The sequence below is a fragment of the Pituophis catenifer genome, unplaced genomic scaffold (assembly GCF_029215685.1).
Source record: "Pituophis catenifer annectens isolate HBS135680 unplaced genomic scaffold, rPitCat1.0.hap2 SCAF_1, whole genome shotgun sequence".
NCBI classification, from domain to species: Eukaryota; Metazoa; Chordata; class Lepidosauria; order Squamata; family Colubridae; genus Pituophis; species Pituophis catenifer.
In genome coordinates, this window is record NW_027256881.1 from 318,287,826 (window position 1) to 318,301,871 (window position 14,046).

General features: G+C 36.0%; 1 protein-coding gene across 1 annotated transcript in view; it reads right to left on the reverse strand.

Annotated features, from left to right (window-relative positions):
• BRF1 (BRF1 general transcription factor IIIB subunit) overlaps nt 1-14,046 on the reverse strand; it is a 243,669-nt gene that overhangs the window by 106,993 nt on the left and 122,630 nt on the right. Inside the window, exons 6-7 of the mRNA XM_070931601.1 lie at nt 8,979-9,128; nt 5,031-5,124 (exon numbers count right to left, since the gene is read on the reverse strand). Coding sequence (XP_070787702.1) covers nt 5,031-5,124; nt 8,979-9,128 — 244 coding nt within the window. The remainder of the gene's footprint in view (nt 1-5,030; nt 5,125-8,978; nt 9,129-14,046) is intronic.

A 14,046-nucleotide genomic window follows, 5' to 3' on the forward strand; every position in this document is an offset into this window, starting at 1 on the left:
TGTATATGGAGTAAAACCATTGATTGAACTAAAAGAGTATTGGTTCAAACAGGAGTCCTTCCTTGCCTTAGACAGAGATGTCAATTACTGAATCTGGAGATTCTGAATTTAATGTATATGATCAAGAGTTCCTCTCTGGTAGTCTATGCTGAGAAAAAACAAATGAGAAGTCTATGCAGAATTTTTCCCAGATAAAATCTCAAGCAACTTGTCAGAGGCCCTCAATTTCATAAACAGATCCTTGCACAATTTAAGAGAGTTACATGAAATAAGTACTTATTAATTCAACTGCTACTTAATGGCATTTTAAAAATCTAAACGCTTCAAGAAAAAAATATTGAGCTCAGGGAAGCTTAGTGAAAAAGATTTGTTTTGAATGTGCCCTTGATAAATGCAATATAATGTGAGGTTATTTGAGAAACATCAATCATGTTTTACGAATCTGTGATAAATACAGCTATAATTATAGATCCTGGAAAAATAATTCAGCTGTCACGTTTACCTTGTCAAAGTAAATAACACTGTCAATTTAGTTGATGTGCATGACCTGAGTAAACATTTCAAAGCACAAATTTTGTACTGACGCGCCTTCATTTTAAACAACTGCTAAACTGAATGTGCTTCTTTTACAATTCAATGCATTTGCTATCACTCAAATAAAATGAAAACTGTATACCAATAATCCTTCTGAATCATTTGGAAACTGCAAAATGTCTTACTAGCTATAAGCTTTATTACTGCCTTAAATCAGCAGGTTTTAAGCTTAAATAAATTATAATGATGGTTTTCAAAGAAAGTTTTTACTATGCCTTAGCTTGCTCTGAGGCTTATAAATTCATAGAGGATAAGTCCACAAATCAGTAGGTTGATCAGCTAAAAAAACTATTAAATTAGAATGACAAGCCTTTCAGTCTATCGATGGCTGTAAGTCATGATAAGTCCAGAAGCACCATGCTTCTAGTCAAGAATAATATAAAGAAGTGGGAGATAGTTATTGTCTTGATTCTGAGTTTTCAAAAGATATCTGGCCAGCTACTGGGAGAAGTAGGATGCAGAATTAGATGGATCCAGGTCTCCTAAAACTTCAAAACCTCTCCAGAATAGTTCAGTTTTTAATAACCCAAAAACTAGAAGCATGGGGGCCGATCATATTTTCAGAAGAGGGTGTTCTGTAATGCAGATGCACCAATTGAAAAGTATCCCCATCTTCACAAGCTGATGATGCAATTTCTCCTAGGGAATCAGGTGCAAGACAATACTACAAATACCTCACTACAAAGCCATAAAAAACCTTTATAGGCTAAAATATGTACTTTAATTTCACTTGGAAACTTATAAGAAGTCTATGCTGGACTTGGAACATACTGTATACATCATGTGTAGACCAGTCAATACTTTGGCTGTTGCATTCTGAACCAATTGTTTCAGGTCATCTTTAAAGGCTGTCAAATATACTGGTAATCATTCGGAGTAATCAAAAAAGGTGATTTATGACCTGTCTGCCCCCCCTCCCCCGTCGCACGGCTGCATTTTGGGCACTTAGAAAGCAGCTCCCATTTACAACTGCTTGCAGTGTCTTGTGATCACAAGACTGAGATTTGTGACATTTTCTGCTGGTTTCTAGCTCTAAAAATTCCTATTTGGGAAAATGGATTTGGATTTATAACCACAAGATTTGCTGAACTGCACTGTAAACATAGTCATAAAAACAGGTTCAATCACATAGGTTCCTCAATTTATGACTGTCATGAATTATTATTGAAATTCTGGTCCTAATTGTGGTTGTAAGTGGAGATTACCTTTAAGTAGTGATGAGAGTATGTTTGAGAAATGTTCTGAAATAATATAATCTTGACAGTATTAAAATAGGACTGCCTTTGGCTACCTATTTTAATGTGAATTAACTTAGATGACCCAAATTCATTCTTTCTGGCAGACATTTTAGCCATTTTGTACATAATTAAATATATACCTTCCCTTCCCTTCATGTATGAATCAATTCCACCCCACAGAGCAGATCACTTGGATTTCATATTTTTCCCATCCTTTTCCTTTCTCTTGGTTTCACAGATGCATAACAAATATTTTTGCTTTCTTTTATCTCCTTTGATCGTCCATATGCTTTTTCACATATTCCTCTTACATTCAAAGTCACAATCTTCCATATGCATATATTGTGGTCATCACCAAATGAACTCAAGATATAGAACTCTGCTTGCCATCATGATTTTGGTCAATTGAGACTTTCACATAAAATTATTTTAATATAATATAGAAGGTGTAAGGGTAGCTGTGTCAAATGCATCATTCTTTGCCAATAATAAGGACAACATCAGCCAGTTTTGTCACATTTTGGCTGATATGACACACACAAAAAAACCCCAATGTCAAGTTTTATTCCAAGCATGTCAATTACTCTAGGCAAGTTAGGGTTTGAATCCAGAGACTACCTGCAAGTCAACTTCCAATTGCCTTCATCCCATCAATGATATCTGCTCAGAATGCAAATCATTGTACATCATTTAACAGCAAGACAAACATATAAATCCGAGATGCCTAGTGCAACAATTTGCATCAATTTATATATCAAAAAAGACTACTCAATGGTGTGCTATGAAGAACAAGTTTAAATGAAATTATTTGATCCATATCCCTCTTTAGTTGACAGCAGTTACATGATAAAACAGAATACAGGAGGTGCCTTAGCTATACTGGATAGAAATTATAGGCAAATTCCCTACAACCTTTGCCTATGACTTCATTGCATGGGATATTAAAGGTGATATTCCTCATTATTTGCTCATCATGCCTCTTTAGCAGCCACAATGAAATATTTACTCCAATGTCAAAAAAGGAAATGGGCTTGACCAACCCCCTAGAAAGTTTGTTTCCTAAGAATAGTATGACCTTCGCAGCTGTGACAGTCTTTATTTGAGCAGCTGCTCAAAGCCATGTCAACTTTTGATTCATCTAAGTAATGAGGGTTATATTTTGCAGATTTGTTTACTTCAGAAATTTTGTGATCCTTTTGCCATGTTTATTATAGGCTTTTTTATTCTCTCCTACATAGTTTATTTATACAAACTACGTTTGAAGTTTTATTTGTTATTTTTAATGTGTATTTTAAGTCAGTGATTTTTGCATTGTGTGAGGCTATGACCTATGGTTATAACAGTAAAAAAAATACTATCAAAACTAATATTGGAATATATTGATAATCATTCGCCTAAGCCGCTTCTATTAATTTCAATAATTTCAAGCAAAATTTAAACTTTACTTTGTAAACATAGTAATTCAAAACGAATATGTTAATACTGGAATTATTTACTTTCTAGTAAACAGGAAAACAGGAAGTTTTCTGTTACAATAGAACTTAAGGTTCCCTGTAAATGCAAATTATTAAAGAGTAAAAATGGTATTACAAAATAATTATGTTTGACAAGAAAAACAATAAGAAACTTGTATATAAAACAATAAGAATAATCTGACATCACTATCTTGCAAACCTAAATATGGCGCATCAAAAGGCATTTTTAGTCACAGAATACTTGTATTACACAAACCCAAATTACATTATTTCAGAAAGCTGATACATTTGCATAAACTGTGCTCTTGAAATTAAACAGTGCTGGGGCTTAATAGAAACCTTTTATCCTCAGCAAACTGAAGAGAAAATCAGCTTCCATTCTATCTAGCTGCAAAAAGTAAATATGTCCTATAGATTTTATTTAAACAGTCCACAACACCAAAGTCTAAATTTTCCTTTTTTTAATGTTCAACTTATTACTTTAAATAATTAAAAATAAAAAATAAAATACTATAAAACAATTACATCGTTACATCCCTGTAGAAACCATGACATTTGAACAGCTGCCATAACCACTAGTACTTTGCAAAAATTTTGCATGAAGCTCCCTTTCCTGAAGGATGTCATTCTCCATTTATTTCAAAATAGGCAGACACTTTATACATAGAAAAAGATACATTTCCAGAAGTAATTTATGGGGAAACCTGCAGGTTCAGGTGCACCATCTATTTGTAGGCTTTGGTTAGGAGCAACTGAATTAATATTTTTTTCTTAAGATGTGATCTTTTGCAGATCCCATAAGCATTCCAGAACAAGACTAAAGAAATATATTCATTACTGAGCTTTGGGCCAACATAAACCCATAAAATTGGATTTACCAAGCTTCTGCTCTGTATTTTAATTACAGTTATGACTGGGAAGAAGTATCTTTTAACATGAAAGGAAACAGCCTATCTATAACAGACCAGAATGTTATATCCTAGGATTGCAACATAAACCACTGATTTAGACATAGAAGGAAACATGGATGACTCACATCAGTTCCACAAATCAATTGCTTGCAGATAGCTAGTTCCAATCTAAATGTTTATGTTTAACTGTCATTTCAACGCTATCTCCTCAATGAAATTTCAGCTTCTGAAATGCAACTGCTCATCCAATTTCCAAAATATGAGACAGAAGAACTGCTGTCGATATGCAGTCAATATTTGGATTCAGCTCCAGTGCAGTATTGATCACATTCCATTATGACATTCTATGTAACTCTCTGACAAAAAATGTGTAAAAATGAAATTTTATGTAAATCTGCTACATTTTATTTATTTATTTGCTTGTTTGTTTCATTTAGATGCTGCCCAACTCCAAACTGACTAAGCAGCTCATAGGATAAAACAATATAAAACTAAAATGTACACAAAACACTAAGCAGATGGCAAATCCAGTCAACACATAAAAGAGATATCATATCACCCGGTGGAAGCTCCAACCAGCCTACCCAAAGCCTAAGAAAGAGTCTTCTAGAGGGCTATCCTGGTGGGAAGCATCCACTGTGACAGAGAAAGTACACTTCCTTGGCCCCAAATAAGACACGGTTTAATCAAAGGATGGGGTTCTGTTCGTAAAAGAAAGGGAAAACAGATCTATTTTCCATGCAGCAAATAATAAATTTCAGAAATGCTCTAATCTCAAGTAAAATATAAAGCAAATTACAAGCTTGATTTACCTTTTCCTTAACGTTGATTCACCAACCTTAACCACCCTGATTACTTCTTTAACAGTGCGCCGAAAATCATGCATTCTTGCTGCAACAAGAAGAGCTAGAACAGAAAAAAAGAATCACATCACAAAGGCACCCAGGGTGGAGGGAAGCAAAGGAATACATTAAATCATATAAGTGGCATTGGAAATTCTATTTCTATTTCATATTAATTTTAAAATATTGATGGACTGCAGAAAGATTAAACTGGAATTTTATAAAAATTTACTTTGCATGCAGAAATATTACATCAGCCCAAACAAATATTCAACCTTAAAAATTATTTCACCTAGATAGACCGCCTCCTTGCATACATACACATGTATCCATGCACACACAATTAGGGGAAAATGTCCTAACACCACAATAGCACATGCATTTGCTTTTTCCCAATTATTTCAAAACTTGTACATATATTCCATTTTTACCATGCCGAATTTACATAGTAAAATTATCTAAATAAAAAGTAATTGCATAACATCATTCAGTGCTTTCAGTGTTTCAATTCGAGGTTCAGAGATCCTCAATAGTGTTTTTACGCTAAAGTTGGAAGATACTGTATACCTGTATATTTTCCACAACGCAGAAAAGCTCCTAAGAGTCGTGGTAGTGCAGTGGTTAGAATGCAGTATTTGCAGGCTAACTGTGCATTCCACTGCCAGGTGTTTGATTTTGACTGGCTCAAAGTTGACTCAGCCTTCCATCCAGGGGTGAAATCCAGCAGGTTCTGACAGGTTCTGGAGAACTGGTAGCGGAAATTTTGAGCAGTTTGGAGAACCAGTAGTGGAAATTTTGAGTAGTTCAGAGAACTGACAAATACAACTTCTGGCTGGCTGCAGAGTGGGGTGGGAATGGAGATTTTGCAATATCCTTCCCCCAGGAGTGGGAAGGGAATGGGGATTTTGCAGTATCCTTCCCCTGGAGTGGGGTGGTAATGGACTTTTTGCAGTATCCTTCCCCTGCCACGCCCAAGCCACGCCCACCATGCCCACCAAGCCACGGCCACAGAACCAGTAGTAAAAAATTTTGGATTTCACCACTGCTTCCATCCTTTTGAGGTCGATAAAATGAGGACCCAGATTGTTGGGGGCAAAATGACTCTGTAAACTGCTAAGAGAGGGCTATAAAGCACTACCGTAGGAAGTGGTATGTAAGTCTACGTCCTCTTGCTATTGCTATATCTCAACAATTCTGTTCATTTTCTACTAGGTGCAGGAAGAAAGCCACAATTGAAATATTAATTGGTGGCTGCCAACTAAAAAATATTTTACTTGGGAAGAAATAAAAAAGGAAAAGAAATGTAAAAAAGATGTGGAGACTCTAGAAAGAGTGCAGAGAAGAGCAACAAAGATGATTAGGGGACTGGAGGCTAAAACGTATGAAGAACGCTTGCAGGAACTGGGTATGTCTAGTTTAATGAAAAGAAGGACTAGGAGAGACATGATAGCAGTGTTCCAATATCTCAGAGGCTGCCACAAAGAAGAGGGAGTCAAGCTATTCTCCAAAGCACCTGAGGGTAGGACAAAAAGCAATGGGTGGAAACTAATCAAGGACAGAAGCAACTTAGAACTAAGAAGAAATTTCCTGACAGTTAGAACAATTAATCAGTGGAACAACTTGCCTTCAGAAATTGTGAATGCTCCAACACTGGAAGTTTTTAAAAAGATGTTGGGTAACCATTTGTCTGAAGTGGTGTAGGGTTTCCTGTCTAAGCAGGGGGTTGGACTAGAAGACCTCCAAGGTCCCTTCCAGCTCTGTTATTCTATTCTATTCTAAAATGGCTACACATCCTTTCTCTCTAATTCAAACCATGAATAGTTTAATTAGATACTGTGTTCTTCACTTTAAAAATTCAGAAGCCTAAATGTATTATTTATTTAACGTACTATTTTAAAGTAGTTTTATTTCCCACCACCACCACTTCTTAGCAGGTTGAGTTAATTCTTGATTTATTACCACCATTGGGACTTAAATTGCCAAATCAGCACGGTTGTATCATGTGCCTTAGGACAGCAATCCTAACACTCACAGACTCATGGATCATTAAGGGAGTACCCAACCTAATCTAAACCATTCTGGCCTTGGTCCCTCTCAGGCCCAAGCCTCAAAAGGGAAGAGACTGACTCAAAATCTCCCCTCATATCTGGTGTTTGGCCATCCTGTATCCTATTCACGTGGCTCTGGGACTATTATCATGCCCCAGGAAGCAGCAGTCACACAGCACTCTCACAATTCTGCATTTCAACACCCCAACTTATCTTCCCCATCTTCTTATTCTCGCTGCTGATGAGGGAGGCATGCCTACCTTGTCCCTTGTCCCAGAGGCAGAAAAAGCAAGCCAGCAAAAGGAAGCCCCTTCATGCGCAGTTGACAAAAGCAAGCCCATTTGCACCATACTGCTGGGTCGGGTTGGGGTGGGTTTCTGGCATGCTGCAGATCTATAGCTGTTTCTTGCTTGCTTCTGCTTCTTGTGGTAGAGAAGGAAGCCCATCGCAGCAGCATGGCGCATTGTTTTCGCTGGCTTTATGCAAAAGGGTTTGCTTTTATCAGATTGCTTTTGCTGGTTTCGCAGTGGGGCTTGTTGGCATGAAAGATCAGGTCGTGAATGCATCATCAGCACTGGGAGCAAGAAAAAGCAAGGATAAGCTGGGGCGGCAGAGCACAGAAAAGCAGGGGGCCAAAAAGGTATAAATGGAGAGTGGGGAGAGAGATAGGCAGGTGGGAGAAGTTGTAACGCCCCTGTAGTCCAAAATGCAGGCTGGCTGCCACATATCCAAATGTTGATCATGTGAATGTGAGGGAGAGTGTTGCAACAGCTATAACTTCAGGCACGGGCCTTAATTCCATTTTTTTTAGCACGGTTGTAACTTCAAGCAGTTTATGAGCAAATGGTCATAAGCGAGGGCTACCTGTAATAGCTTACTTAATACCTGTGTCAAACAAGACAGGACCACGACCCACAAGCTTATAATCAAAAGAAATAAATAAGAGGCAGAGAGGAAAGAAGAGCCAAAGTAGAATCAGGGATAAGTTCTTGAAGTGGTCTATTGTGGTAATCAATTTGGAGGAGAAAAGTCTGATATAACAAGTCTCTCAACAGTTCTGCCAGAGTTGTCCAACAGGTCCAGTCTTTCACTCCACTGTAGCAGGATGTCATGTGCAAAATAACAGAAAAATGGAAGTGCAGCACAATACTTCTTCTACTTATATCTTCTGTGTTCCAAGTGCCCCCTGTAAGCCACTTTTCCCTTTTTTGCTTCAAACATACTTGCCTCTCCAAGACATTGGAGAAAGCAAAAACAGCTCTTGCAATTTACCAATTGAATTCTCTTCCTAAAGTAATTTTTCCTTAGAAAAGTCTGTTTTAGGGTTTTGTCCCATGGATCTGCCTATAGTATATACTTTGGTTCTAAAATATTCTTATATATAGGCTATGGAAGTACTGTAGCTTGACTTACTTGCCCTGATCATGGCAAACTCGGCAGCAAACAAATTTAATAAATACACCCTTAATATATTTATGCCAAGATATTGCTAAATATAATTAGAATGAATAACTATCAGTTATTCAGTTAAACCATAAGATTTAGGTTCCGTGTAATCCACTGTTTTCATGTTCTTTTATACAACTTTTATACAATGCCTTATAGGTAATCTACACTTTCTGCTTGTGGAATAATATGACCTCTGTGATACTCTGGTTTATGGCCAAGGGTTAGATTAGTTCCTAAAGTTTATATCTAACTTGATTCATCTTGACATTAAACTTGTATGTACAGATTCGCCTAAAAGCACGACATTCTAAGGGTGAACATATGCAACTGCTTCTTACAAAATGAAATATACATAACACATTTCTTTGCCGCCACTAGCTGTTGCCACTCCACACACTCCAATTCACGAGTTCTGCAATACCTGCACCACAAAGCCCTGACGGCCGTCGACCTGTGTGCATCCAGTCTCTCTTCATCTGCTGCAGGAGCCTTAAAGCGGTCATGGAGACTTCATGGTTCTTATCACCAAACTCGAGCATATGTGCAAAACGAGGAATATATAAACACGGATCTGCCCAAAGCAAGAGGAAAAAAGTTAGTTATTACCAACCATAACTTTTCCTCTTCTATACAGAGCCTTCTCAGATTTACTCGACTTACATAAAACACTTCACTGTCCTATTGTTTCTCCAGCTGTAGACACAAGATTGTGTTTACTATTAGGAACAAAAAGAATTGTTGTGCTTTGTTCTGGCAGAAACCTCTACTAATGGAAGGTGATATTTTGCTGATTATCTCTTCCCTCTGGAACTCTCAGCACCATTTTTCCCATTGCTCCAATCAGATATACAAGGACTACTAGGAGAATGGGCATTATTCAAAATTCACCACCCCTTTCATTAGGACATGTCTGACAACGAACAGCTTTCAGTGAACTGAAAGATACCAAATGTCACATGAGACACACACACAAAGCAACCTCTCTTTAAAAAATGAACTGTAGAAGGTGACTATTTTGGATCAAGAAAAATTAAGAAGAGATGTTTTGCATATTCCTTTTTATTCATTGTCTATTTAAAACGGACCACCTTTTTTTTTTAAGCTTCAGTAGAAATAGATACAAATGCTGTATTGCCATTAATCAAGTCAATCCTGAATGTTCTTCCAACACAGAACAGCAGAGGAGGAATTAGTACTAGCTAGAAAAAAGGCTGCATATTTTAAATTTGTAAACCAAGTAGAATACATTGTGACACATGATTTAAAAAAGACCTACTAAACTTGAGATATTTAAATATATATTTCCACATAAACTATGAAGTACAGAATAAATAGTGTAGGTCCAATCAATCAGCGTTGATAGCCCTTAAGGGTAATCCCTAAAATTATTATTTTGACTCCATATTTCCAAATCTAAGATCTGTCATAGATTAATGCAGCAATTGTAGCAATGAATAATATGTACAATCACACAGGTTTATCAATACCATTCCTTGTCCAAATGTGTTGAGACCAAAACTCACTATACCTACAGAACTATACTGTAAAATTATGATATCATGAAAAATTGGGAATTGTAATCCCAAACATGCCTGGGAAGCACCTGGATGAGGAGACTAATACTGATGATTAATATCCTCATCCAGAAGGATGACAAGCAAGAGGAAAATCATCCCATATACAATTTAGTATTACTTGAGACTTCTTTGAAGATATCACATTAGTTAAAAATGCCACATTAACAGATGAAATTATTTCGCTTCTACAGAAGTACAGTATTAAATTTCTGATCTCCAAAGCCATTGTATATAGATGAAAGTTTTAGCCAGCTCCAATTATTACCACACAGACTAATTCTGCTTTCATATCTCCCTCTTTACTGAAGATTAATTTAAAGTAATCAACAGAACCAAGCCAAAAAAATAACTTCCAAAAATCAACTTAAGCTTTCATTAAAAAAGTCAAATTGGTTGAGAATTCTTCTATACTAATAAGTATATCTACTATGCCATGAAATTAACTAATCACCATTAGTGATAACTGATTTCTAGTCCCTGAAACCAGAAATATTTGAAGACAATTTAAATGCAATGGATTATTTATCTCAAAGACACAATTTTATGTGGTGTACTGCTCCATTTTGATTATGTGGATTAATGTCTCCTGAATGATTTGCAGATATAGTGTAATCAATGTCTACCTATATAGCTGCTACCTGTAATTTAAAAGATTTTATGCTACACTGCTATGCAGTTAGCAGCATGGCTCCAATCTATAATTGTTCTTCAATATTACAGAAAAAGAAAACGAGATTTTAAATTCATTACTTGCATAACAAATGATTATTCCCCATCATAACAATTATATTCAATAACCAAGACATTAAAATATATGCCAGAGGATAGAAGAAGCTATCAAAGTTACTAGAAGACAGCTTTGGCTATGATTATGAAATGACAGGAAACCATCATGGTTTCCAAAGCATTTCACTGAGGAACACTGCCAGTTTTCAATATCAAAGGGTCCTCTCATGTAGATGTCATATATTATTGGGGGAAGGGTGCTTGAGTTTAAGTTTCACATCATAAATAGCTAAAACTACTGTATTGTAATTTCACTTTGGAATTAAGTCATTTTACAATCCTAAAATAATGTATTTGAATCATAATGTTAACATGTCATCTAAAAATAATTTATACTGCCCATCTGCCAAAATAATACAGGCTCGCACACAATGACTAAAATAAGAACTACCACCTAAATGTCAAAGTATGAAGCAAAAGAGAAAATAAGTTATCAGCATTTCAGACATTAATTTCTCACGCAAAACAGTCTTGTAGCATCATGGCATAAGGTATGGATAAGGCTAAAATAGCTGAGTTGCAAAAAATCAGTATGAGGTCATAGTAGAAAAAAGCAAAGTCCTTTTCAGTGGTCTCATTTGAGATGGTGATGAGTCTGCATACAGATGGCAGGTTGAACAACTGGCCCTGTGGTGCAGCCAGAACAATCTGGAGCTGAACACAGTTAAAACTGTAGAGATGAAAGTGGGTTTTAGGAGGATCCTCCTATTCTACCATCACAGCCTTCCAATCTGGCTGGATATAAAAGTTGAAGAAGAATTTAGTAAAAATCAAACAGAAGACCTAATAATAACAGCAGAAAGGTCAAGTGAAAAGGATTGAAAACTGGGTAATCTCCTGGAACTGAACAAGGGCTTTTGGCTCAAATATCTGACTATCTTGCATCTAATTATAACTAAATAGCATAATGAACTATTGCATAAAGAAGACATCAGCAACTGATTACTACCTGGCAAAACTTATCTGAGTCAAAAAAAAAAAAAAAAACATCAGGAAACTATAAACCAATAACATGCTTGCCTACAATGTTTCAATTACTTAGAGGAATAATAGCATAAAGCTCCCAAGATTATTTGAAAGAAAATACCCTTCCAGTTAAACACAAAGGCAATAAGAGGAAAAGCAGCAGGACAAAAGATCAAGTGCTGATTGTGAAAATGGTTTGGGAGAATTATGAAAACTGAAAAACAAATTTACATATGGTTTAGATTGCTTATAGGAGTTTGATCATAACCACATAGTTGTATGTTTGGAAACAACTGGTGTCAGTAAAAACATCAGAATATTTATAGAAAAAAATAATGAAATAATAGAAGACAGGTGGTTGGAAATGAAAAATTGGCTTGTCAATATTAGGAGAGGTATCTTCCAGGGAAACTCATTATCATCTTTATCATTTGTCACTGCTATAATCCCACTTTCAGTAATTTTGAAGAAAACAAATTTTGGCTACTAAACAGCAAAAAAATGCTAAGAAAATACATGTTTGCTTTCTATGGACGATCTGAAGCTTTATGGAAAATCAGAAATCAAAATTCAGTCATTGACAAACACTGTAAGTCATCTGCTAAAATTGTTAAAATTATCTGTAAAAATATGTAAAAATTATAATGTGCCAGTAATGAAAACTGGGTAAGAAGTAGTTGAAAAGGAACAGATTAAAATATTATGGGGTTTCTTAATAAAAACTAATAAAAGTCTTGGCATGTAATACACCTGACTTAACTGTTGTTGAAAAGGAGGAAGTTTGGATAATTAATGTGGCAATATGAGGAGAGAATAAAACAGAAGACCTGGTAGCGCAGCAGACTAAAGCACTGTTATTAACATCAGCTGCCTGCAATTACTGCCAGTTCAAATCTCACCAGGCTCAAGGTTGACTCAGCCTTCCATCCTTTCTAAGGTAGGTAAAATGAGGACCCGGATTGTGGGGGCAATAAGCTGACTTTGTATAAATATACAAAAGTATGAAGGCTATTGCTTAACGCATTGAAAGCCGCCCTGAGTCTCCGGAGAAGGGCGGCATATAAATCAAATTTTTTAAAAAAAAGAAGACAAAGAATTGGAGAAAATCACAAAATATCAAGTTCTCAAAATCAAACTTAAAAGATCATGGCATAAACTGGAGTGGTGGTCCCAGTGGTTATTGGTACTCTGGGTACCATACTGAAAAGCCTTGGAATACAAAATCTGTGCATTAACAAAAATTTCCATCTGTCCATTACAAAACGCCACACTCCTTGAATCTGCACAAATACTACTCCAATACATTATAACATCCTAGGTTTTTGCCAAGAATTTGATGTGAATGAAGGCCAACACCATAATAGCTGCTGTTGGATATATAATAATTTCATGTCCTACAGCCCAAAAGCTCTAGATAGATTACAGATAGTCCTCCACTTACAACCATTCATTTAGTGACTTTTTAATATTACAACAGCACTGAAAAAACTGATTTATGACCAGTTTTCATATTTACAACTGTTGCAGCATCCCCATGGTCATGTGATCAAAAATTGGGCACTTGGCAACTGACAGGTGCACTGTCACAGGGTCACGTGTTTACCATTTGTATCCTTCACAGCAAGCCAATGGGGGAAACCAGATTTGCTTAATGACCACGTGATTCACTTATCAACCATGGCCAAAAAAAAATTGTAAAATGGAGCAGAACTTACTAAACAACTGCCTTGCTTACCTATGGAAATTTTGGGTTCAACTGTGGTTATAAATCAAGGATATATTCAATAGGCTTAGTTGTCTTCTGTTAGTTACTAGGAAGTTAGTTACTTCTGTTAGTTACTTAGTTGTCTTCTGTTAGTTACTATTTGAGGCACACAATAAAATAAAAATAAAAATAATTTTTTGATTAGATTTTGAGCTTTCAGGTTTTATGTAGGTAAACAATTTCATTTATTGAGCAATGCAGTATGAGGTTGAGCAATTATCCAATTTTTAAAAAACATCCCATTGGCTGTTCACAGCACCACTTTAAGAAAGGTATATCTTTTGGGAAACTAACTCAAATCAAATGACCAAGCTTTGTTCTATGTTCTCCAATTTTTCACTGGAGATACCAGTTCTCATTTCCTCTGATATCAATTGTTAACTATTAAATTGAAG